Source organism: Martes martes (assembly GCF_963455335.1).
Source record: "Martes martes genome assembly, chromosome: X".
Taxonomy (NCBI): domain Eukaryota; kingdom Metazoa; phylum Chordata; class Mammalia; order Carnivora; family Mustelidae; genus Martes; species Martes martes.
The window spans coordinates 88598659-88621263 of NC_137897.1; the positions used below are offsets into that span (position 1 = coordinate 88598659).

A 22605-nucleotide genomic window follows, 5' to 3' on the forward strand; every position below is an offset into this window, starting at 1 on the left:
GGTAAATGTTCTTTGGAATTTATGCCATTAAAATGGAACATATGCTTATAAGCTGTCTTCCTTTATTTTATAATTTTATCTTCATTTCTTTTGAAAAATTCCTTAAATTTTCACTCCCTTTTGCTGGAGACTTACACCTTCTAGTAAAGGATAGATTTTGTCCAACCCAGACTCTAGAAGTTCATTTGGAAAAGAGAGTTGGGAGTGTATCTGGGAATTATAGATCCACCCTCATATTTTCCACGGTCATCCTGGGGATTTTCAGGGATTCCATCAAAACTCCTTCAGTGGAGCCCAAGTTGTCCTAAATATTTGGGAAAAGCTATAGTTGGTAGAAATAAACATGAGATAAATAGAATCTCTCTGATTTCTTTGAATTGGTTAACAAATAACAAAACAGTCTTCTGAAGTATATAAAAGAGCTCCAAAATTTGTATACCCAGAGCTCATTTTCAAAATGAAACAATTTTCTTATTTGTGTAAAGGTGATACACATTCCTAGATAAATGATGTATTAAGTTCTATGAATACCGATACTCAGTGTTCACCTAAACCAGAGATGATGAACTGGCAACCCATTATCTGACATCTGTCTGAATGTGAATTTTGTTTTGTCCTAGCCCATGATTTTAAAACTTTGTTAATGAATGCCTTTTGGTGGTGTGTAGGTTTCCTCTTCACTGTGTTTTCTATTGCTCCGCATTTTCTTCCACCTAGCTGTCTTATTCATACTACCTACTTGTCCCTAAAAGCACTGAAATTTGAGATAGGCCTCCCAGTTTATGAGCACAAGAAAGACAATCTTGATATCAATGCCCTAAAGTCACTGGCTTGTTATCCCCATGAGCTTACAAAGTTCCTCCAGTCCCCTAGAAAAATACACACCTTCCCTCTGAGTATTTTTAGAAGTCCCTAGGAGTTACTCACATGTAATCAGGAATAAATCAATCTGCATCATGTGCTGCTGCAGCTGCTCTGGCCTTTCATCAAGCACGTATGTATCCTCCATCACCTGCCACCATTCACTGTATCTGCTGGTCATCCATCATCTCCCACTGAGCATTCTTCATCTTCCATTGGGCATCCATCACCATTTGCTGGGCAGCTGCTGAGTACCGCCATGTCTGTTGGGCATCCACAATCTCCCACCAGGCATTGTGGTCTCTGCTGATGCTCTGCCATTTCACCATCATGAGAATGCTGCTTACCTGTCTTGGGTGCTGTTACCTGGTGCTGCCAAACCTACAAACCCTCAAGATATCACATGGTACTGCATTTGCTCCTGTCTATATTATACACAGTGTTCCTTGGGAAAACTGGGAATATTTCCCTCCATAATTTGTAGACTGTTTTGTTATCCAGACATTAAAAAAGCCATGCTTGTGCCTGCCCCCTTCACAAAATCTCTCTGTAAAACTGCTTTCTGTGGTTTTTTGCTTGTTTTTGGTTTTTCTTTTGGGGTTTTTCTTTTTTTGTTTTTGTTTTGTTTTGTTTTGTTTTTTGTTGTTTCCCAGGGTGAACACACTCTATAGAGCTGCTTTAGAGTTTATTTACTGATGCCTTAAATCCTGTTCTCAGTCATCCACACAAAAACTTCCCTTTGAAAGGCTAAGCGGTGACCTTGCCAGTCTTGTGTACTTACATATACCTAGAATTTACCCTTGTATCTGGCATTTTTTAATGAATAAATGAATAACTCATGACTTTATATACTGAGGATTTCCTGCCCCCCCCCATCTAGACCTATGAACCTTTACATTCAAATGTCTTCTAATATCTCCTTTCCCTCTTCAGATACACATAATCATCTTATTGCAGGCTCTTACCCTTCAGTAAAAAATTCTTTACCAGGTAAGTTTCAATTCTGAGTATAAAAAGGAACAATAGCACTCAGTATATTTACAGAAAATTACAGTGGCATATATTAAAGAATACAATCCAGAAATTCTGGTTCTTGTTCATATCTCTAGAGTCTGCTATTTCTAGTTATTCTTTGCACTTTTTCTTCTTTCTTCCTTAGAGATATACAACTTTTGCAGATTAATTGCTGCTTTAATTCTCTAATAAATTCACAAAATAAATTCAAAATACAATTTTAGTTAACATTCCAATGCTACTTGTAAGAGTCATTTGACTATAGACATATAGCCAGCACCGTATAAATAATAGCTGCTAACACCTAACTGAATGCTTGCTTGTTGCCAGGTCCTGATGCTAAGGAAGATGATATTATAATAATTATAATAGCTAACTTTAATTGAGCACTATCTGGGAGGATAAACGTTCCTCTACCCTCTTAGTTCAGTACTGGGATCCTGCAAGTTAATTTGGCAAAAGGCAGATTAACAAGAGAGTTTATTACTAATGCATATGAAGACCTTCATAGGAAAGAAGACCCAAAGAATTGGTTAGACCTGGGGCTTATAAATCATCTTAACAAAGAGCAATAAATTACAGAGACGTGACAAGTCAAAAGAAAGAGGTTTTGAATTTCTTGGGGTAGTAAATTGTGGGAAGGTAAATATATGGGGAAAACTAATGGACAATAAAGGTTATTTTTAATAAGTCTTGTTATGCAGATTTAATTGTGTGCAATCCTGGGGATAAGTATGTTTCCAGTGATTAAGAATAATTCTTTTCTTGGTATTGGGGGGGAACCTTAAAAAAGGGAAATTTATACTCTACCTTTAGACAGTAAAGGGGAAAGTAGAGAGCTTTTTCTGACTCTACTGTTTCTCAGTTGCTTTCAGGTCAAAATAATTCTTATGCCAAAATGGCCCATTTGGGGGTGACATACTCTGATCCTTCAGCTCTTACTCTATGTCTATTACCTCATCTACTACTCACAACCAATATGTCGGCAGAATTTTACTTTTTCCCCACTTTAAAGATGAGGAAAACTGAGATATACAGTTTTACCTGATTTTAAGTCCATAAAAGGCTAATAACCATTTTCATTTAGATTGCTGGTATTAAGGGCCCCACCTCCCCAGCTACTCAGACTAGTATTTCTGCCACTGATCCCTAGAAATGCGGAACATGCATGTTCCCGAAGACTTCAACCAAACCTTGATTCATGCTTCCTGTCTTGATATGGCTCTAAAGACATAAGTAGCATAAGTAAAAAAAAAAAAAAAAAAAACAAACAAAAAACACCTCGTCTCTTGTAAATCCAAGAGTAATTTCTCCAAGCTCTATAGTGATAATAATTGTTAATAATTACTGCACATTCACTAGTGCTATACATGGTTCCAGCTAATAGACACTCTTTTTAGAACCATAGCTTTGTTCAAAGTCATTTCAGTTCAGCACATTTTAGACTCTAAACACCCTCTTAGACACATAGTTCAAAAGCTCATGTTTCAAAACCTTCATTGCCATGTGATTAAAAAATAGAATTAAGGAGAAGTGAAGGGGTGCAGAATATATCTTCAAATAGTAGAAGCATTTTCATGCTCATATAGCTTCAAAAGGTGAGAGCCAGATAAATGGTAAAAGATAAAAGAAGTAGGTTCGGGTTCTATAAAATGGTATTAATTGATGAGAAGCTCTATCTTTCCAGGAGAGGAACCACTCCATTACTGAAGGTTATACAAGGAATTTCTGTTTTGAGTAGGAGGTTGAACTAGATATTTTCTAGGTTTTCTTCTATGTTTTAAGATTCTATAATTAAGTTTCCTACTGATGTCACTGAACAAGTTACTTACACAGAGTCTGAAATTATCATTATGGAGGTAGAAGTATAGTGCTTTTGTGAATGATAGGGAGACGAAAAGAAGAAATACTATTCCATAAACAGGGTTACATCTCACACACACTTTTATGTGCCAATGATTGTGATAATCAATATGACTAGTCCCAGTAAGAGACCCTAGATGAAAAACCTACTCATTAATTAGATATTATTTTAATAACTCAGAAGACATTTTATCTCTTGTTGCCATCTAAGTGAACATATGAGAAAATTTGCTTAGAATGTATGAACTATGTATCCATAACCTTCACTTTCAAACATTATGAGATGATTAAGAATAGCCTACTTAGTCTTTATCTCAAAGGGCAGTAATTCAATCTTGAAAGCTGCCTTTCATATGCTAAACAGAATCTCTTACAACTATGAATCTTAACACAATGTTTGAACTGTGTAGTATCTCGGTTTTTGGAACAATTGTTAAAAGTTAATTTTTTTTCTTTTCCTCCTTAGTCAAATTTCCATATTCAGTGAGTGTTGAAATTTGTTTTGTGTTCCAAATAAAAGATCTAAAATCTTTGCGCTCTAATTGTTCTGCATTCAAAATATAGCACAGGCAAGGTGTTTGCACATTGTTCATATAGTACTAAGTCCTCAAAACCCACTTTATGGATTTTTTTCTATGACTTAATGGCATCATTTCTTTTTAAAAGAAGAATATCAAGACAATCAGGGTTGAATGAGTTTTTTTACACTGTAGATTTCTTTCACTGAGAAATATTAATAAAGTAAGTCCTGGAGATAGAGTTTTAATTACCTATATATCTCTATTTTTATTATTGAATTACATGTTAAGAGATAGTTGAAGGTCTTTATGTAAGTCTATACAAATACAAAGTAGCCCGAGGTGTTGTAGATTCTTTATTTCTACTTCCTATGTAGTTGTGGGATTACAGCATTTGTGGATTTTAATGTATTTCAGAATGAAGCAGAAAAGAAAGTATTCTGAATTAGTATTTAGAGTGAACATAAGATAACGGGGTCAGACCATCTTCTTTAGAGCAAAACTTTCCTTATTCTAGATCAAGATCATTTTTAGAATCTGAAAGAATTACACTAGCTAATAAAAAACATATAGTATTTTCTCCTCAAAATTATATAGAATAAAACCTTAAAGGGGAGCTTAAAGAGAGGCATTTAATATTTACTAGGCACTTACTTATTTTTCTATTTTACTCTAACTCCATCTCATACATTCTCATTTTAATATCTCCTTCATATTTACAGAAAGAACTTTTCTGGATTTTCTATTTTAGGAACGAGTACAGAGGAGGAAGCTAAATATGTGTTATTAAACTAATAGCTAAATCTAACTTTCAATGTATTTAATTTCACATGGAAAACGTTCAAAATAAAGTATAGATAAATAATGAAAAGTACATTCCTTATGTTCTTTGAAGTATTTCTCATGATGGGGGAGATTGAAGTCTAATTTTCATTTCCTCAAAAACCTGATTACCATCTCTGTATATACATGAGTTTCAACAGTGTGTGGGACATATAAACCCTTGTAATCAACCATTATGTTCTCTAAAAGGGCAACTGGAGTGAGAAATAAAGACAGCAAACTATTTCCATTGAACATGATATTTTGCTTAGTTACCAACAAAAAGAAAATTGTTTCATAGAAAAATTATATTAAAAGTAAATATTAATTTTAATCATATACATATTTGAATTTTGTATTTTCATGTCCTTAGCTCCACTTCTGACTAAAATATACTGTGTTTTAGCTAGATTTTTTTGATCACATGACTCTTAAATAATGCCATACTAATATTGTGATTTTGGGAAAATCAATGGATATCCCTCAGAATTAGTCTCCTTTATGAATGACTAGCTTTTACTGTGTACCTATCATGATAAGTATTTTGACCTGCATTATCTCACTTAGTATCAATTTTATAGGTATCTGTAAATACTCCAGACTGAAATGGAAAATATTTAGTAAATTTTATGTCTCAATATAATTTTAAGATATTTTTAGTATTGCATTGAACCAAACCTCTGGCTACAATTAAATAGATATGCATATGAAAATTTAAACCATCTGCTTCCACCTCTACTAAAACAAACGTTCTGGAAGTATTTTCTTGGTTTTAATATTATAATATAATATATATCTTTTTCTGGTTTAATTATAATGAGGGAAGGTGAAAGTCTTGTAGTTTAAGTAGAGTAGGAAAGTTAAATGACTACTTCCTCCAAATTTATTTTATTTAAAAATATAAAAACAATTTTTGAGGACCACCATTTCATAAGTAATTTTTTTAGCATGCAGGACTATGACAAATTACTGAATTAACTTTTACTGTGGCTCATTCACCTAAAAGTTTCATTTTTAAGAAATTCTAATTAAATTAGTTACATAAATAACCAAAGGAAAGAGGGAACATGTGGTGAGGAAATCTAAGACTGTATTTAATTCTGATGTAAAATATTGTGACAATGTGATTAATATCTGTCTAGTTTTTACTGTGAAATAAAGATACTCAAAAAGTATGACATTAGTAGCCCTACTTTATGTCCTCCTGCATTTTTTTTCAGACATGTGTTAAGATTACTTGGGAAAAAAAGACAGTTTAGCAGTACACAAAGGTGACAGTTAATAGGAAAAATAAAAGTACAGAAAGGAAAAATAGTAAGACAACAAAGGTAAACTTCAACAGACCTTACTTCTTAACTATTGATTTTTTTTTTTAATTCATGCCTACTAGGTCAGTATCATGCGTTTATGGAAATTACTATATGCTATAAAGCAATAACAGTAACAAAAATAAGATAATTATAGTGAGAGCTTTGATATATATTTGGGCCCAGTTATATGCCAAACACATTACTCAAATCTTGTGACTTAATCTAATAAAATTACTTAGGATGGGTGCTATTAATTACCTATACAGATAAGGAAACCTAAATTCAGGTTGTACAGGGAAGAAATATAGATCTAACCTCAAATCCTATGTACTCTTTTCTGTCTGCTTTGCTGTGTCACACAAATAATAGCAGTTTCACTAATTTAATATTTTTACTTATACCATTCATCAAAACCTTAGAGCAGTCCTTCATTACAGGTGTTATTAATCACACTAAACAAATCTGGCAGGAAAAAATAAGGCATATGTGTTGACTTGAAAACAATATACTAATAAGTAAAAATTATACAAGAGGTGTTGACTTGAAAACAATATACTAATAGTTAAGAAATTATACAAGAGTTTTAATCATTTTTTCCTTAAAGAAGGACCCAGCCCCTTCACATACACCTCATAAAGAATGACATATTTGGAAACAAATTCAAAGTCACTGTTTTTCCACACAATTTCCTTCCACCATGACAATATTTTTCTGAATTTTGAAAGACCAACTACTCACAGAAAACTTTTAATAATTTTTTTACTTTTGTCAACTAGAGATGATAGAGATATTTTCTACCATACCATTTAAATTTCTTTGTTTACTTTTTTACACTTTTTTGGAACATTGTTAGTGGTGGTTCTGGGGCTTACAATATGCATCTTTTTTATTTTCATTCTTTTTTTAAAATTAAGATACATTTTATAGACCATAAAATTCCCCCCTTTTAAGTATAAAATGTGATGGCTTTTAGTATATTCAGGAAGTCAAGCAATCATCATGATCTAATTCCAGAATGTTTTCATCACCCCGAAAAGAAATCCCATGCAAATTAGCAGTGACTCCCTATAATGTGTACCTTAACTTAAAATAATCAAGATTTATGGGATGCCTGGATTCAAGACCCTCATCCAGCTCCATGCTTGGCGGGAAACTTGCTTCTCCTTCTCCCCCACTTGTGCTCTCTCTCTAGCTGTCTCTCAAAAAAATAAATAAAATCTTTAAAAAAAATTATCAAGATTTATATTAAATTTCAAATGTGTAAAGATTTTGCTCCAGTGTACTTTCCTTCCTTTCCCCTCCTTTGTGCTATTATTGTCATGCAAATTACACCTTTCTACTTTATAACACATCAAAATAGTTTTGTATTATTATTTATGTACTTGGCTTTTAAATCATTTAGGAGAAGTGTTTTAATACAGATAGATTCAAGTTACCATCTAGCCTTTCATTTTAGCTAAAGGATTCCCTTTAGTAGTTATTGCAGGTCAAGTATGCTGATGACAAATTCTGTTTTTGTTTGTCTAAAAAACTTTTTACTTCTTTTTCATATTTGAAGGACAGTTTTACTAAATATAGAATTCTCAGTTGACCGTCTTTGAATTACATGCCTTTTGGGCTTTGTGGTTTCTGACAAGAAGTCAGCTATTAATCTTTTATGAGTCATCCTGTATGTGTCAAATTATCTCACGCTACATTCATAATTTGCTTCTTATCTTTCGATCGTTTGACTATGAAGTGTCTTCTAATCCTTCCCAAAATGTATCCTAATTGGTGTTCCTTGAGCTTTTTAGGTCAAAATTAATGTTTCTCATCAAACTTGAGAATCAAATTTGGGAAAATTTCAGCCATTGTTACACTTGATCTTAGCCAAAAGGCCGAGAAGCGATTCAGCCATTGTTATGTCAAATTTTTTCTGCCTCTTTCTCTCTCTCCTCTCTTTCAAGGACTCAAATTATGCATACATTTGATGGTGTCCCACAGACTCTGTTCATTTTTCTTTATTTTTTTTTCTTTCTGTTCTTCAGACTGGATAATCTCTTTTGACCTATCATCAAGTTCATTGATTCTTATTCTGCCTGCTGAATTCCTCCATTAACCCCATCTAATGAATTTATAACTTTAGTCATTGTATTTTTCAACTCTGGAATTCCTATTTGTGTTTACTTTTTAACTTTAGATGAATTTTTATCTCTTAATTGATTTTACCTATTCAATGAAACACTATCATAGTTTCCTCTAGTTCTTGAAATATGCTCTCCTTTACTTCTTTAAACATATTTTCATAGCTGATTTAAACTTTTTGTCTAATCAATTGAACATCTGAGTCTCCTCCAAGACACTAGAAAGTGACTGCTTTTATTCCTGTCTATGGGCCCTACTTTCCTGTTCCTTTGTATTTTGTATTTTCTTATTGAAAATTGGATATTTTAAATAATATACTGTAACATCTTCAGAGTCAGATCCCTCTACTCTCAGTGTTTGTGGCTGATATTGTTCTTTTTTCCTTATTCTTGATTGCTTTATAACTTTCCTAAGTTAATTTTATAGATTCTGTATTTCTTGCTGTGTGTAGCTGCTATTTTCTCTGGCAGCTTTTTCATTTAATTCTTGTTTTTATTTAAAGCCTGGCTTCTTAGACATTACCCCTGGATCAGCATTATTTGTGACTAGCCAATTGTTGGTTAAAATATTTCATTAAATGCTTTAAGCCAGTTATTGTTCTGCTCTTTGATTTTTGTGTGAAGTTGCATCTTCAAATTTCAAGAGTTTACATGTTAGTTAGTCTTAGCTTTTACTTCTTATTTGAGCAGGGCACCAAGGACAGCAGGAGTTGAATTATTGGGGTCCTCTCTGGGCTTTTTTAAGCATGTACAGGGCCATGCATGTGTGCTGTTTTTAGATCTCCTGGAATATGTTGGAGCTTTTTAAAATCCCCTATATTGGACTTATTCCTATTACTGAGATATTCCTTCCAACTTTTTAGCCAGGTTTTTTTTGTTCCAATAAATTCACAGCCTTAGGAAATTGTAGTATTACTGAGTCCAACTTATTGCTATTGTTTCAATAATACCCTAAGAATAGGACTTCTTCTGAGTACCTGAACTCAAAGTCACGTCAAATAGCCACAATGCTCTGGGAATAAGGTAGTTCAAGAAAACTACTCCAAATACAGTGCTGTGGGGATGGAGCTTCATATGGAGCTCCAAAACCAGTCAAGCCCCACTTAATTTTGAAAATTCTGAAATGGTCAATTTTCACCATTTTGCAAATATTTTTATTGCTTTTGTGAGAAAGGATTCCTCCAAAGTCCTCATTTTACCATTCTGGAAGGCCTGCCCTTGTAAATACTTCTTTATACACCTTTAATTACAGTGACATTTTAAACCTAGCACCATAATATTATGCTACCTAATAAATTTAAAATGGTTATTAAATATCTTCTACTACTCAATCTATACTCAGTTTTTCCCAGTTAACTCAAATTAGGATCTAAACAAGCTTGTTCATTTAAATCAAGACCCAAATAAGTTCCATACATTACATTTGGTTTCTATGAAACAATTTTTAGAGAGTCTTGGTTCTGACTCTCAAAAGAGATCATATTTATTAGAGGGAAAAGAAGGTCAAGGAAGTACTTTAATTGCAGATGAGAGACTTACACCTGTTTATAGGATAAAAGGAAATCACTTTAGTTTTTGGCCTATAAAACAACCCTCCTCATGTTCAAAGACCTTGTTCGCTATAGTTTTGGGCCAACAAAACAACTCTCCCTGTGTTCAAAGACCTTGTCCAACAACAGCTATTAATTCCAGTTTAGCCCAGGGTCGAGGAGAAGAAGCAAAAGCTGAGGCAGGAAAGAATGAATTTAGAAAGGTACCAGGTCAGAGAGGAAAGCTGGAAGAGGGGCGTATCAAAGTTCTTAGAAAAATCATCAATAATGTAACTTGAGTTTACCTTGTGATGCCAGACTTTAGATGAATTATTCTTATTTGTGAACTATTTCTGTATTCTGCATTTTTACATTCTCTTTTTATTGGTTAATTCTAAGGGATAATAGGGCATTGAAGGCCTAGTTTCTATTTTCTTTTTTTTTTTTTTAAGATTTTATTTATTTACTAGAGAGAGAGCACAGAGGGAGAAAGAGAAGCAGACCCCTGCTGAGCAGGCACCCCATTATGGGGTTCCATCCCAGGACCCTGGGATTATGACCAAAGCCAAACACAGAGCTTGACCAACTAAACCACCTAGGCACCGCCCCCCCATTTCTAGTTTCAATTTTGCCACTAACTTTATAATCTAGATGAAGTCACTTAGCTTTGAGCCTCCTTTCCCTGATTTGTAGAATTAGATTGTTTTAGATTCTCTAAAATTGTTTTTATCTCAAAAACAGGATTATTTTAAGGCCTTCCTTAGGTAGATATGTGCAATAAACAGAGATTGTCTTCAATGACTGAGCTTACCCTTTTTGTTTCCCTTACTGTTAAAATCAGTTACCCAAGAACTTCCTTTTTCCCTCTCCCATTATACTTTGTTTTATGGAAAGACTCTAAATCAAAATTTAAGACAGATACATACTATATTAACAAGAAATAAATATTACCCTTTCCTCTCACTCAAACTTCAAAATAAAGCAATATTACTGTAACAGGTTTTACTTGTTTTTTTTGTAATATGAGCCAGTTTCAGAAGTGAAACTACCTCAAAAAAAAAAAAATCTCTGAGGGAGTTGAAGCAAAATTGTGTAGTGTGATTGAAAATAGCCATATATAATTTCTAAAAGTTAAATCCTGGAATAGTCTTTGTCAAATTGGAGCACATGTTCTTAAATCATCTCAAAATGGAGACAATTTTGTAGATACCATAGAATCGTAACCTTTTTCAACAATAAAATTTATGTTTGTCAGTGTACTTTTGGGATACTAATCTGATCTTTCAGAGATCACTTTTGCTGAACAATATTATAGGTGTATTCCAAAAATTGCAATGACATATTCACTTATATTTTTTAGTCAGCCAGATCAGATAACTGAAACCACAGAATTCATCCAGGGACTGGAATTAAACATTTTCCTTTATTAACTGCTTAAATAAATCAAATAATTGCCCAAATGGCTTTTACTTTGTACATCTAATTTTATAGCTATCAGATTTGGTTTCTGTATCCCTTCTAAAATATGTATCTAAATGAAATTATTGTCTTATTTTACCCAGAAGCTACTGCATCCCACTCAACCCTGCACTCTAATTCCACTCTCTCTAACACTTTAAGAAGCTCTTACGGGCCCAGCAACGACCAATTAGCCACCAGGATGGAAATGTTCTAACAATGATCAAAGAAAACAAAGGTCATAATTAAGCTATTATAACTCATGTGCCAAACCACAATGAATATAAAACACATTGAATATCTGCTCTTTTTCAGTGCTGAACAAACAAAACACAGTGGGATATACAAATGTGTTAATCCCAATCTCTGCCTACAAGAGTTTATAATATAATTATATGTACACACATGTGTATTTGTATGTGTTGGTGGGAAGCAGAAACTTGTATAGAGAGGTAATATACAATAATGTGGGGATCTGTGCTAATGATGCAATCATGTATTGAACACATGGTACATAGTTCAGAAGTTCAGTAGAGGGACATGTCTCTATGATCAGCTGGTGAGAAAAGGGCTCACAGTGGCAGCATTTAAATGACTGTCACAAAGCAGATAGCATTTTCCCAGCTACCAAATTACTTCATAAGCAGTTCTTTTCATACTTTTTAAATATAGTCAAAGCCATTTCAACTTTGAGGAAAAATAGAGAAACCCAGTTTAATTATACGTATACTTTCAGGATTGTAACCTTCTACTAATAGTTTAATAAAAATACAACAGCTTCTATCTCTGTAACTTTTAGAGATATATTTTTATCATACTGCTATCTAACACTTGTGAAGGAAAAACAGATATAGTTTAAAATGTCATGACAAATACTATGAAACAGAAACATGATGGCATAAAACATTATGAAAAAATTTACTAATATATTGATAAAAATTATACCTCAAATACTATCTGCCATGTTAAAAAATGGCATTAAAACATAAATAAAATGACCATGAATAAAATGAGCAATACATGTGCAACTGCCCTTACAAGGGCTTCTGTTTGTCCCTATAATTAAAAAGTGTTAAGATTAGCTACTGTAAAGTTAAATTATCTCCATACTTTTTCTGAAAATTTTCTTGATTGCCCTTCTTGGCATTCATACTTCATCTGCTTCTAGTCTAGTTAATTTTATGTTCATGTCTTAAAACATGCTTCATTCTGAATAGTTCATAAGGTCTATGGGGAAATGCCTTGGAAGACACCTTCTGGGATCATGTATCAATATTCCAGGTTACCAAATAAATATTTATTGAAAGTTCACTCTGTATCAGTCTTCATACTTGGCATTAGGAAATAGCGGTGAATAAACAGGGCCTGGCCCCCAAGGAACTTACTCACTTTTTAAAAAATACTTGAGTAATTTAAATGTTACTCGTCTGGAATTTTCTGATTTCTTGTCACTAGGTAAAATTACTAATTTTCAGCATCAGTCTTGAATAATTTCTGGAGAAAGTTCAAAATCAGCAATGACTAAATTCAGTGATTTTGACTAAGGGTAACTAATGGAGAGGCGAGATATCCATTTCTAATTAAAATCCTTGGGGCAAACAATGGTTTTGTAATATCCCTTAGGCAATAAGATAGAAATGTAGAAATGGATCATGCCTATGCCTACATGACAACAAAAGTTTGGCAGCAAATAAAGTACTGCATCATTTCTGTGTAGTACTGTCAATGTGAGAATGAGTATCATTCCTTTTCCAAAGAGGTTTTTTAATAATGCAAGGGGAATGTATTGGAGGTACCACGTCAGTCCATCTGTCAATGCATATGTCAATAAGCATGAAATACCACTGAACCTCAGCGGTATTTCTTGAGGTGTTATAGTGCTGCAGAATGTGGACTTTGGTATCAGCTGAACATGGGTGTAAATCCTTACATTACCATCTTCTCACCTTGGGCAGATCACTTTTTTTTTTTTCTAAATAACACTTTATTCATCTATAAAACAGAAAAAATATCTGAGATGGCATTGAGGGTTTGAGGTCATGTGTGAAGAATATCTGGCACTTAGTATATGTGGATATCTTAATATTATTAATAAAATTACTCTTAGGAATTTATTTCAGTAGAATGTTATTTTGGAAGCCTTAAATAAACGTGATCAGGAAAATTATATTTAAGTTCACATGCCAGAAACTTCTGACAATATGTCCCAAAAGAGGGATAGTTTAGTAAAATGAGATCAAAGAACAGGGAAAAAAAAAAAAAAGAATACAATATATTGTAAGTCAGCTTACAAATAGTCAGCTTCTAGCCTTGTGAATAATATTCGATTAGTATATACTAATCACACAATATATATATATTTATATAACCTTTTATATACACACACATATATACTATATATACATACACATATATTCATATAATGAATATATATAAATTTATATATTCATATAAACTCTTGATTAGTATATACTAATCAAAAGTAATAAATATTTGCTTAGTATATACTAATCACACACACATATATCTATTCATATAAACTTTTATATACACACACAAATATATATTATATATACACACATATATATTCATGTAATGAATATATATAAATTTATATATTCATATAAACTTAGGTTGCCATTTCCGTGTTTAAAAAAATTTTGTGTCTGTCATTATGAAAACAGAGCTACCTAGATGGAGTGTCCTCTATAAGAGGCAGTGACTGGCCCTCTGGGACCTAGATGGAGAGGTGTGCTGTATAGTAAGGAATCTGCTATCCCAGATCAGAAATAGAAAACTTCAAGCTCCTGGCAAATACTCCAGTTCCCTTCCTGATTCTCTTTCTTTACTATTTTTTTGGACTTTGCATAAACAAAAGAAATAGAGAATAAAATATATATAGGGCCAAATGAGGAAAGATTAGTAAAAGTTTTGTGTATAAATCTTACATCCTCAATGACGGACTGACCGAGCTCCATGGGATTCCATTTCAGAAGACATTTGGGAAAAGTTCAAACTGCCTCTTGTTGCAGCCTCGTTTTTCAGTTGTCTGCATAGGTCTTTAAGGTAATAAATGGTGCCTAGACCTGAATCTGGTTCAGTTTAGTGAATAACTCATAAGGACAAAGGAAACACAAATAGTAAAGGTGTGTTATTTCGGGTCAAAGACTATAGTTGATATCTTAAATATTTAACTCAATCATATATAATGTTTCAATTTATCCTTGAAGAACCTTGTAAAGTAGAGAAAACAGGTGATTTTTTTGGGTTTTCAGAAGGAAACTAAATCCCAAAGTGGATATACACACGCAGATAGTATGTGGCAGAGCAGAGAGCCGATACTAAAACAAGTCTTTCTCCTCCCTTCCCTACACTCATTAGAACTGTAGAATATGTTTTCTTCTGTGCCCTGCAGACTGGAAGCAGGTTAAGCACCTGTTAACAGGATTGATAAAATCCCTAATACAGCTTTTTATGCTAAGTAAGAATCCTTTAAACTCAAGCAGGATAACCACTGCTCACAGACAGTGGGGCCCTGAGCTCATTCAGATTCACAATAGGACTACTCTTGAAGGCCACTCGGGGGAATGGTTATAGCCAAAGGCTAGCAGATATTTCAAATAACTCTACGCTTTAATTAAACTCTATTTCCAAGCCTGGTTTTTCTTTATTAGATGTCAACTTATTTTTAAGAGAATTGGAGGCATGAGGTACACAACAGGATTTTATAGGTTTACTCAGCAATGAGTTCTGTTTTCTGAAATATGGCAGATGAGGCTTTTTGGACAACACTACCAAACAAGCAAATTAGATATACGTGTGTGTGTGCGTGTGTGTGTGTGTGTGTGTGTGTACATATCAAAGAACTGACAAGATAGCAAGGAATTATGAAGACAAAATTTTAGTCACGGTTGGAACATATAGGGTCAGGATTGAAGCACCTTTTGGCCTACAGATATTGGCTAAACAAGAGAGTTTGAAAGTATACAGACAGGAACACAAGCCGATCATCCTCATTTTAAGTCTGCACCCTACAGAACTATACCCTAACCAGAGGTAAACCTGAACCACACTCTCACCCCTATGGTTTGTAAGGAAAAGTGCCTTGGAGTTGTCTTGGAGAAGGAAACTGTTTTTGATCATTTTTAACCAGAAGCCAGAACACACAGGGATTTGCAGTGGTCAAAAAAGTTCAAACTATAAAGTTAGTTAGTTGAGAATAGTCTTGGAAAATAGTACCCAATGCATCAATCTAAAAAAAAAAAAAAAAAAAAAGCAAACAATGCAATTGACAGAAAGATAAAATTGAAGAGGTACTTCACAAAAGAAATTCAGATGAGTTTGAGTACTTTTACATATGCAGTGCTCAAACTTATTAGTAATCAGGGAAATGAAGAACCACAATTAAATACCAATAGTCACTAGATCAGCAGAAATTAAAGTGTGCTGGCACTTTAACTTGTATTGACAAACATGTGGAACAGCAGGAACTCATACATTGTGGTGCGAATGAATGCAAATTGATACAACTATTGAAAAATAATATGGCATTATATAGCAATATTAGAGAAGTGCATGCCTTATAATCCATGACTTCCAAGGTTGAGTATACATCCTAGAGAATGGCTTGCAACTAAGCAGTAACATATGTGTAAAAAATCATTTGTAACAGTATTGCTTGTAATTACCCCAAACTGGGAGCAATTAAATTATACAAGAAACAGTAAAAGGGATACTGACATTGCTGCCTTTAGTAATACAATCTAATATCATACAGATAAGAAAGCTGAGGCACAGAAAGATACTATTGTTTACCCAAAATCACACATATTTTAAGTGACAGGGGTGAGATTTGCCTCCAAGCCATTAAACCCTAAACTCTTTTGGTATTCTATGACACTGGTTCTCATAAATTTGTTCTGTAGAAAATGGATGACACAAGGTTAAACTACATGAAATTGACCTTTTTAGAAGGCAAAAAGAGTTGAATACTTGCAAAGTCATACAGGTCAACCTCACAGTTCTCTTTAGTCCTGAGCCTAGTTGGTCTGAAATCAACTTGTACACTGTAGCATCCTATTTCCCCTTAGCTTTCTCACTCAAAATGACTTTCTATACTGCGTTGGTGAGAAAAGTTTCCTCTGCTCTTTTCTTCTAAAAGCTATCATTGCCAAAAAGCCTTGATTGCTTTTTTATTCTGGCTTTCATTTTATTAAGTGACTGTGGCAAAACAAAACGAAACAAAACGAAACAAAAACAACACCAACAAAAACAAAACACAAGCCGATTAGCCATAGGAGATGGAAATGATGAAAGCAATTACAACTGTCGACATCAACCAAGAAATAGAGTCTTTGGAATGCATTTGTACTAGTCACCCACTTCGTGGCAACAGAGTCTTCCCAAATTAACCCGTAAGAATCTTTTTCTGTAAGAGTGAACCAGAGAAGGAGGGAGAGAGTGAATGCAAGTGAGATCTTTGGAGATTTTTTTTTTTTTTTTTTTTTTTTTTTGCTTCCTATTTCTGTCTTGAAGCTAGACAATCCACTTGCAATTCTCCCTATCCTCCCTCCCTCTCCGTATTCCGCTCCCACTCCCTCACACCCGGCACTTACCCTGCCCTTCCTGGTGGGAAGGCCCCCGAAACCAACAATGCCCAGCAGAGGGAAACAAAACAAATATACCGATCCAGACAAGAAATTGATAAAACTTTGCAAAAAAGAAACAAAAAAGGAAAAACTAACTAACCTCAACCAACAAGCCCCTGAGCCACCCGGGGGCGCCTTCCTACTTCCTGTCGCACAGTCACACACACAAAAGGCAGTGCGCCGGAGCCAGAGATCAGGAGCCGCCATCATCCACAGCCAGAGGAGCAGGAAATACCAACGCGGCCACCACAGAAATGGAAACGGCAGTCAACACCCGGAGCGACCCCCAGGATGAGATCCCCAGCTTGGAGGGCAGCCCGGTCTTGCAGGTGCTTCCGGAACCAGGCCCGCCACGCAGTGCCCCGTACCTGCCACAGACACCCAGCCAAGGTGGCCTGGTCATCGCGCCGGCGGAAACGGTGGCTGTCAAACAGAGCAGCCGTGGTGGCTTCAATGGTGACAACCAGCAGCAGCAGCAACAGCGTATCGATTGCGTGGTATGTGGGGCCAAGTCAAGCGGCAAACACTACGGCCAGTTCACATGCGAGGGCTGCAAGAGCTTCTTCAAGCGCAGTGTGGGGAAGAGTCGGAACTTCACATGTCAAGCCAACAAAAACTGTCGCATTGACCAGCAGCAGCGCAACCGGTGCCAGTACTGCCGCTTCAAAAAGTGCGTCGACGTGGGTATGAAAAGAGAAGGGATGCACAAGAACAGGATACCACTCGCCGAGCCAACCCGTGAGCAATTAGAGCTGACCAACAGGGAATCCCTCAGCTTCCATACTAACCTGTCTGATTATATTTCTCTGCTGCTCCACGCCGAGCCCTATACCCTGTTTGGGTCAGGCAGCCAGTGCGTGCAGCCCAACGATGTCTTGACCCTTGAGAACATTTGTGAGCAGGCTGCCCGGGTGCTCTTCGGTGCCGTTGAATGGGCCCGGAAAATACCCTTCTTCCCTGACCTGCCCATCGATGACCAAGTGGCCCTGCTTCGCCTCACCTGGTGTGACCTGTTCATGGTGAACTGGGCGCAGTGCTCCATGCCACTCCATGTCCTCCCGTTCCTGGCTGCCACCAGCTTACAGGTCTCGCCGGCGTCCTCCACCCAGGTGGCCATCTTTATGGACCACGTACAGATTTTTCAAGAGCAAATGGAGAAGTTCAAAGCTCTGCACGTCGACCCCGTCGAGTACAGCTGCCTCAAAGCCATAATCCTGTTCACTTCAGATGCCACTGGTCTCTCTGACGTACCCAGTGTGGAAAGCTGGCAGGAAAAGTCCCAGTGTGCTTTGGAGAAATACGTTAGAATCCAGTACTCCAATCAACCAATGAGATTTGGAAAGCTTTTGCTTCGCCTTCCTTCCCTCCGCACAATCTCCTCCTCCGTGATAGAGCAATTATTTTTCGTTCATTTGGTAGGTAAAATCTCCATCAAAAGCCTCATCCGGCATATGTTACTGTCGGGTAACAATCCTAACTAGCTGTATATGGCAATCCAAAAAATAAATCAAAATAAGAAGGGGAACTAAACAGAGAGAAAAGGAAAAGACTGGTTTGTTCGCTTAAATTCCTTCTGTTAAAGGATATATGTTACAAGTTTGCTAAAAGAAGAAAGGGAAAGAATTTAATGGACTGTGAGTTAAAAAAAAAAAAAAAAGACTGTTTACAGAATACAAAAAAAACCCACAAAAACAAAAAAAAACCAAAACAGGAAAAAAAACAAAAACAAAACAAAACCAAAAAAAAAACTGGAAAAACAAAAACCTAAAAAAAAACTCCTGTGTGGGTGAGAACAGCCTGCTACTTATTTTTGTATAAAAAGGAAATTAGCTTTCTCTCTCTCTCTCTCATTTTTGGTAAATTTTTCAAAAATATTGCTAAAAGTACATTTAAGGAGTTGGGAAGAAAACTAGCAAAATGTAGAAAGTAAATCTTTTTTTTTTTTTCCAAATTATTAATTGTCTTTTGTCTATGTACCTCTAGCTGTTCTTTTCTGTACTGTTCTAGTTCCAAACCAGTTTATTCTGTGATTCTATAATAAGTTTTGATATAATCCTGGCTTCTTAAATGCTATGTATCCTTAAAATATATGTTCTGCAAGAATTAAAACTGTGTCCATGACAATATCCTAGGAAGACATAAAACCTTAAAAGGCAACTCGAAGTTGATGGAAACACACTTATGAGGGGCATCAAAGATTTTACCTGAAATTGAGCACTTTAATTTGAGAACTGCAGGAATTATATGTAACACTTAGCTTCCCCTATCCTGCCTCTCCCCTCAAAAGACACCATGACTAACCTAGATTTTTAAAAATAGTTTAGGAAATGAACTGTGGGATTTATTGGCAGCAAGGAATGTGTCCAAGGCACATGCTATAGTTTTGAATAAAAAGTAAACTTTTGTCATTTGAATTGAGTCCCACTCAGCTCTTGAATTGTTATTGTATTTGTATATTTGGAAATCCTTTCAATTATAATTATTGGCATTATCTCCTTTTTAAAAAATGTGGTTGAAATAGGCATGATGAAATAACAGTGTTGGCACTTATAGGTAACATGATTGATTTAGTATCTCAGAGTTTACAATTTGTTGTTAAATGAAGGGTTTTTTCCTTAAGTACCATATTTCAGTATACTGTAAAAGTTATAATAACTGAACTATTTGGTCAAGTGTTATGTTCCAAGAAAAATTGAAAGTACTCAGAAATTAAAGTATTGTTTATTTAAAGTCTTAAAAACTAGTGAGCCACCCTGTACCCCAAATGAGAGTAAACCATCTACCCTTGACCTGGTCCTCCAGAGGACTCCATACCACACAAATCCACCAATTTTGGAAGAGCTTTCCAAAGTTCCATGGAAGCGAATAAGTAAACACAATGCATCAATTTATATATGTAGAGAAATTTTTCTCAGGATTGTGTTTTAGGATTTTAAGAAGGAAGATGATAGAGGAGGGTGACAAGCAAGTCATGAACAATTTGGTCACAAAAATCTCTTAATGATTTCACAGGTCAGAAATATCTACCTGTTGGTTTAGAAAAAAAGAATCAAAAGTTTACAGATGCTTTAGAGAAATCGTCTTAAGTATAAGAGATTGAATTGGGTCAAATAATCTGGAAAAAGAAAGTTACAAAACGGTCACGTAATTTTGGTCTAAAAGGTGTACCTTTTTCTAATTTCTCAAAGCTAGAGTTTTCTTTCCATGCAGAAACAAATATATCAAAGCTAAATTTTTTAAATTGAAGTATAATTGAGATATAACATAATGTTAGGTTTGTGTGTACAACATAACGATCCCACATCCTCACCAACACTTATTTTTTGTTTTTTTGATAATAGCTATTTTGGCAATTAATGAGATGATATCTCACTGTAGTTTTGAGGCATATTCATATTCCCCTGATGATGGGTGATGTTGAACATCCTTTCATGCACCTGTTGGCCATCTGGATGTTCCTGTGCAAAAATGTTTATTCAGATCCTCTGCTTATTTTTAAATCAGATTTCTTGGGGTTTTGTTGTTGGTGCTGGGTAATAGAAGTTCTTTCAATATTTTGGAAATTAGGCCCTTAATGGATATATGATTTGGAAATATCTTTTCCCATTCAGTAGGTTGCTTTTTTATTTTGATGATGGTTTCTTTTCCTGTGCAGCTTTTTAGTTTAAGGTAGTCTCATGTGTTTATTTTTGCTTTTGTTGCCATTGCTTTTGTCATCAGATCCAAAATGATATCCTTTAGACCAATGTCCAGGAACTTACCACTTGTGTTTTCTTCTAGAAGTTTTATGGTTTCTGGTCTTACATTCAAGTTTTTTATCCATTTTGAGCTCATTTTTTTCTCCATTTGTTTGTTTCTGTATGCAAATATTTGTTTATTGGTTTTTACAAATGTATTACGGTAATATAAGATACGAACAATGTGAAAAACTGGATGGGAAGATATGCTAACTCTATTATTTTAGCAACTTTTCTGTATATCTGCAATTATTCCAAAAATAAAGTTCTTTAAAATCTGTAAATAAGTGTATATTCTTTCTTTCTATATCTTCTTATTATATTCCACTAGGGGTGCCTGGTTAAGCATCCAATTCTTGATTTCATCTAGGGTCATGATCTCAGGGTCATGAGATTGAGCCCCATATCAGCTCCAGGCTCAGGGCAGAGTCTGCTTGAGATTCCCTCTCTCTCTCTCCTTCTGCCCCTCACCCTTCTCATGTGCTCACTCTCTCTATCTCAAATACATAAATAAATAAATAAAATCTATATTCTACTAGATTATTTGTATTTCTAGGTGAGCACTATTTTGTTTTGAGGTATAACATTCATACAGTTAAGTGCAAAATCTTAATTGCATAGGTCAGTAAGGTATTTTTTGGTACGTAGCTTTCTTTTAAGATTTTATTTCTTTATTTGACAGAGAGATCACGAGTAGGTGGAGAGGCAGGCAGAGAGAGAGGGGGAAGCAAGCTCCCTGCTGAGCAGAGAGCCTGACACAGGGCTCAATCCCAAAACCCCGAGATCATGACCTGAGCTGAAGGCAGAGTCTTAACCCACTGAGCCACCCAGGTGCCCCTAGATAAGTAATTTTTTAAAGATTTTATTTATTTATTTATTTGACAGATAGAGAGCACAAGTAGGCAGAGAGGCAAGCAGAGAGAGAGAGAGGAGGAAGCAGGCTCCCCACAGAGCGGAGAGCCAGATGTGGGGCTCGATCCCAGGACCCCGGGATCATGACCTGAGCCGAAGGCAGAGGCTTTAACCCACTGAGCCACCCAGGCGCCCCTAGATAAGTAATTTTTTAAACACACATATATACACACACAGGTGTAACCACCATCCAGATTGAAATATACAGTTACTAGCAACTTAAGTGTCTCATGCCACAGCCTAATCAATAAGCAGTACCATGCCCCAAGAGATAATCACTATATTGATTTCTCTCACAATAGTTATACCTGTTCTTAAACTTCATATAAATGGAATCACACAGTATTTTGTTTTGTTTGTTCATTTATTTCGTTTTTTAGATTCTACATATAAGTGAAATCATATGGTATTTGTCTTTCTCTGTCTGATGTATTCCACTTAACTTTATCTAGGCTCATCCATCTTGGGGCAAATGGAACTTTTTAATTCTTTTTTATGGCTGAGTAATATTCCTCTGTGTGTGTGTGTGTGTGTGTGTGTGTGTGTGTGTGTGTGTGTGTGACATCTTCTTTATCCATGATACTATAGGGTACTTGCCTTTCTAAGTTTGGCTTACTTCAGTTATAACGCCCTCTAGAGTCATCCATGTTGTATTTGTGTTTTTTCCAGTTTTCTTCTTGTAATTGATTTCTAGTTTTATACCTTGTGGTTGAAAAAGACGCTTGATATGATTTTAGTCTTCTTAAATTTATCGAGACTTGTTTTGTGGTCTAACATGTGATCTATCATGTGATCTATCTTGAGAATGCT

The 22605-nt window shown here is 35.1% G+C and overlaps 2 protein-coding genes across 2 annotated transcripts in view; both read left to right on the plus strand.

Moving 5' to 3' along the window:
- The window catches only part of HTR2C (5-hydroxytryptamine receptor 2C), a gene marked incomplete at both ends in the record, with an annotated part of 168444 nt that overhangs the window by 27592 nt on the left and 118247 nt on the right, over nt 1–22605 (plus strand). The gene's annotated exons all lie outside the window — the stretch shown is intronic.
- On the plus strand, nt 17401–18627 carry LOC308336983 (COUP transcription factor 2-like; the record flags this gene model as incomplete). The annotated part of the gene is made up of 1 exon (XM_080794901.1): nt 17401–18627. The coding sequence occupies one exon, from the start codon at nt 17401–17403 to the stop codon at nt 18625–18627; it is 1227 nt and encodes a 408-aa protein (XP_080651027.1).